Raw genomic sequence first — 4,524 nt, forward strand, 5'->3', positions numbered from 1 at the left:
GCCAACTCCTCATCCCGAAAATGATCTCATTAATGAAAAGGCCTCTGTAGAACAAAACGATTCTTTCAAAAACGAAACAACCGCTAACATTTTTAAAAGTGATGCAGATCCAGTTGTGTGTAAAGAAGATGTGTGCGATGAGGATGGAGACTGCAGAGGTTCAAAAATAGGAATAGGCTATTCAGGCGACAGTTATTCCACCGTTAACTGGTTCGCCTAGAACTGTTCTAAGAAAAACAATATTCGGGATGAATGTAGTAATTTAATTAGGACGGATGACTGTAACGGCCACGTGCCAAAATTTAACGTTGTGGATGACTGTAACGGCCATGTGCCTACATTTGAGACCCTTGATCGTGAACATGTTGTGTTTGAATCTCATGATTTAAATTCTGCATTTTGTGATGATAAAAATGTGTGTGAATCTCCTGTATTTGTGCCGGAATTGAAAAAGAATAGCTTTGGAAAATTCCTCACTAAGGAAATTCCAGAATTTATTCCATCACGAACAGGTATGACAGATTCAGAAAGGGAAAAAGGAACTTCAAGTCATGATGAAGAACAAAAATCAGAAAGTTCAAGTGAAGATCAAACGACAGAAAGTGAGAGCTCAGAAAATTCAAGTGATGAAACAAATGAAAATCAAAATTCAGAAAGTTCAAGTGAAGATCAAAGCTGCAGTGATTCAAGTTACGAAGCAAGTGAAGAGCAAAATTCAAGCGAATATCAAACATCAGAAAGTTCATCAGATACTGACAATGATGAAGAATGTTCAGAAGATGAAAGTCGAGTTGACAAGAAAATGAAGAAAGCAGAAAACTCAAGAAACTCATCACATATATCATCTTCCAACACCAAAAGACCCAGACGTAAACGATGTTTTCGCTGTGGTCATTTAGGACATACAGCGAAACATTGCAAAAAGAAAAATTTTCCTAAACCAGAATATGATTTTGTTGAGAACTTCATGGATCAACTCGATTATCTTAAGAAATCTGTTAAAAATCTGGTTAACTCAACAGCTTATTTTTGGAAACAAAAAGTGGACACCATGGCTCAAAACCACGACAGATTCAAAATGAAGCAAGTCTGGGTTCCCAAATCTAACTAATTTATGTATATTTTTGTATTTCAGAATAAACTCCAGAAATGGCTCCGCATGCTCATGGAGTACATCTGGCATGTCGACAGCGGATACTCAAGACACATGACAGGTTTGAAGGAACTTCTGAAGAACTTTCGCTTTATTGATGGAGATTTTGTGTCTTTCGCTGGAAACGAAAAGGGAGGGAAGATCGTTGGAATAGGAGATGTGGTGTTTGAAGCTCTCACGCTAGAAAATGTCAACTGTGTTCCAGAACTGTGTTACAATCTCATGAGTGTATCACAAGTCTGCGATAAAGGAATATCAGTGCTTTTCAACGACATGGAATGCCTGTTTCTCAAACCTGAATATGTCATTCCTGCAGAAATGATCATGCTCACTGCTCCAAGACAAAACAACACATACGTGCTCAACATGAAAAATGCCAAGACAAATGATAACTTGACCTGTTTAATTTCAAAAGCTTCAGAATCGGAATCACTGCTCTGGCATAGGCAATTGGGGCATGTAAACTTCAAAAATATGAACAAACTCTCTAAATTAAACTTAGTAAGAGGTCTTCCTGTAAAAGAATTTCCTTTTTCTGAAAAATGTATAGCATGCGCCCAAGGAAAGCAACACAAGAAATCGCACAAGTCCAAAGCATTGAACATGATTTCTGCACCTCTTCAGTAGATGCATATGGATCTCTTTGTTCCAATAAGTGTTAAAAGTCTTGCTAAAAGTTCTTACTGTTTGGTGATTACAGATGATTTCTCCCGTTTCTCATGGGTTTATTTTCTTGAAGCAAAGAATGAGACAACTGATATTCTAAAGTCATTCATTCCGATGATTGAAAACGTGACCAGATTAAAAGTGAAGTCTATCAGAAGTGATAATGGTTCCGAGTTCAAAAATCAAACGTTCATATCATTGTGTGCAGAAAAGGGTATTCATCTTCAATACAGTGCAGCCAGAACTCCTCAACAAAATGGAGTTGCTGAACGTAAGAACAGAACGTTGATCAAAGCCGCGAGAACCAAGCTGGTAGATTCAAAGCTTCCAATCATCTTTTGGGCTGAAGCGGTAAATACAACTTGCTACGTTTTGAACAGGGCTCTCATCGAAAAGCCTCACAGAAAAACAACATATGAACTTCTCTTCAAAAGAAAGCCGCTTATTGACTTTTTCAGACCATTTGGATGTTCGTGCACCCTTCTAAACACTCAAGAAAATCTCATCAAGTTCGAAGCAGTAGGGGATATCTACTACTTCATGGGATATTCATCCACACAGAAGGCCTACAGAGTCTACAACAAAAGAACAAAGATGGTGATTGAATCATATTATGTTGATTTTCAAAAAGGAAACTATACCAACACTGGAAATACTCCTGATTGGTTCTATGATGTAGGTGTGATTTTCAATACCTTCAAAATTCCAGAATATGCTCCAGACACAGAACCTGTTGAAATTGCTCAAATTGAACCTATATTTGACTTTTCAGACATTGGTATAACTCCGTTCACTACCCGTTTCTCCCCATCGTCTGCTGATCCACTTCTCTCTGTGAATGAAGCAACTGGTGACACTTCGCCTGAGAACACCCCAGAAAACGGTGCTTCTTCTTCACAGGCGAATGTGGATGAACCAACTCAAGAAGATGACCCTCCAGTAATTTACGTAGATGAGCACTTCACCAACCTTCCGCAGCAAATAGAGTCACATACAAATGCAGGATACAAGATAAATCGCAATCATCCTCTTGAGAATGTCATAGGTGCAGTTGAAGAAGGAGTACGTACACGTGGTCAATCATCTAGCATCAACAAAGGTCTCTATGCAGCTTTCCTCTCGCAATCCGTGCCACGTGACATTGAAGACGCTATTCAAGACTCCAGTTGGGTTCAGGCCATGCAGGAAGAACTGTCTCAATTTTGCAAACTCAAAGTTTGGGAGTTAGTGGATTTACCTAAAGGAAAGTTTCCAATTGGTACTAAATGGGTCTTTCGTAACAAGATGGATGATCGTGGGGTGGTGATCAAGAACAAGGCCAGATTGGTAGTACAGGGTTTCAGTCAGGAGGAAGGGATCGATTACGAAGAAGTTTTCGCTCCAGTTGCAAGATTGGAAGCAATCAGAATATTCTTGGCATATGCATCATACAGAAATTTCAAAGTTTTTCAGATGGATGTAAAGAGTGCTTTTCTCTACGGGAAGGTAAAGGAAGAAGTTTACGTATGTCAACCTCCAGGGTTCGAAGAGCCTCATTTTCCAGGTCGCTATTTCAAGTTGGACAAAGCGCTCTATGGTCTTCACCAAGCTCCACGTGCTTGGTACGAGACTTTGTCAACTTATCTGTTGGAGTGTGGATACACCAAAGGAACAATTGACATGACTCTCTTTACTAAGAAAATCAGAGAAGATGTAATGCTGGTTCAAATCTACATTGACGATACCATTTTCGGGTCAACCAATGAAGAGCTGTGTAGAGAATTTGAAACCATCATGAAGGCAAAGTTTGAGATGAGCATGATGGGAGAGCTGTCGTTCTTCTTAGGGCTAGAAGTGGAGCAAAAGGAGGATGGGATTCTCATTCATCAGGCCAAGTATATTCGGGATATTCTCACGAAGTACAACATGAATGATTGTAAAGTTGCAAGCACCCCGTTCGCCTCACAGACGGAGCTTACTCTAGATCCTCAAGGAAAACCAGTGAACAAGTCTTTTTATCGCTCAATGATCGGCTCTCTGATGTACTTAACTGCTAGCAGGCCTGATGTTATGTGGGATGTCTGTCTCTGTGCTCGCTTTTAGACAAATCCTAAAGAATCACATGAAACTGCTGTGAAGCGCATCTTCCGCTATCTCAAAGGAACTCCGAAACTAGGTCTTTGGTATCCTAAAGATAGTAATTTTGATCTTATTGCTTATTCTGACAGTGATCATGCAGGGTGTAAAGTAGATCGCAGGTCTGTATCAGGAGGATGTCAATTCTTGGGAAATCGTCTGATATCATGGCAAAGCAAGAAACAGACAACGGTGTCCACCTCCACCGCTCAAGCAGAATACACCGCGGCCTATAGTTGCTGTTCACAAGTTCTCTGGATACAAAATCAGTTGTTGGATTATGGAATCAACATCATGAAGACTCCTATATTCATCGATAATGAGGCATGTCTGGGAATTGTGAAGAATCCCATCCACCACTCCAGAACAAAGCATATCGAAATTCGAATTCACACAATTTGAGACGCCTATGAGAAGGGGTATATTCAAGTGGTGCCAGTGGATACAACACAACAACGGGCTGACATCTTCACGAAGGCCCTTGATAAAACCCGATTCAACCAGCTGGTAACCTGGTTGGAAATGGTTAATTTCCTTGAATGGAAATGAATCTTGTGGTCCAAATTGTCCGCAAAAAAATGTTAGTTGAA

The 4,524-nt window shown here is 40.0% G+C and overlaps 1 protein-coding gene across 1 annotated transcript; it reads left to right on the top strand.

The window, feature by feature from the left end:
* Positions 1-514: 514 nt before the first annotated feature.
* LOC110876317 lies at positions 515-1,780 on the top strand. The gene is made up of 2 exons (XM_022124492.1): positions 515-1,009; positions 1,136-1,780. Exons 1-2 carry the CDS (start codon positions 515-517, stop codon positions 1,778-1,780), a joined length of 1,140 nt encoding a protein of 379 aa, XP_021980184.1.
* Positions 1,781-4,524: the final 2,744 nt, after the last annotated feature.

Source organism: Helianthus annuus, chromosome 7, assembly GCF_002127325.2.
Source record: "Helianthus annuus cultivar XRQ/B chromosome 7, HanXRQr2.0-SUNRISE, whole genome shotgun sequence".
Classification (NCBI taxonomy): Eukaryota; Viridiplantae; Streptophyta; class Magnoliopsida; order Asterales; family Asteraceae; genus Helianthus; species Helianthus annuus.

Bases quoted from the DNA above. Each gene is read 5' to 3' on its own strand.
- LOC110876317 (XM_022124492.1), top strand. From the start codon at position 515: ATGACAGATTCAGAAAGGGAAAAAGGAACTTCAAGTCATGATGAAGAA. The intron at 1,010-1,135 runs GTTAACTCAACA...TTTGTATTTCAG, and splicing joins AGAAATCTGTTAAAAATCTG to AATAAACTCCAGAAATGGCT.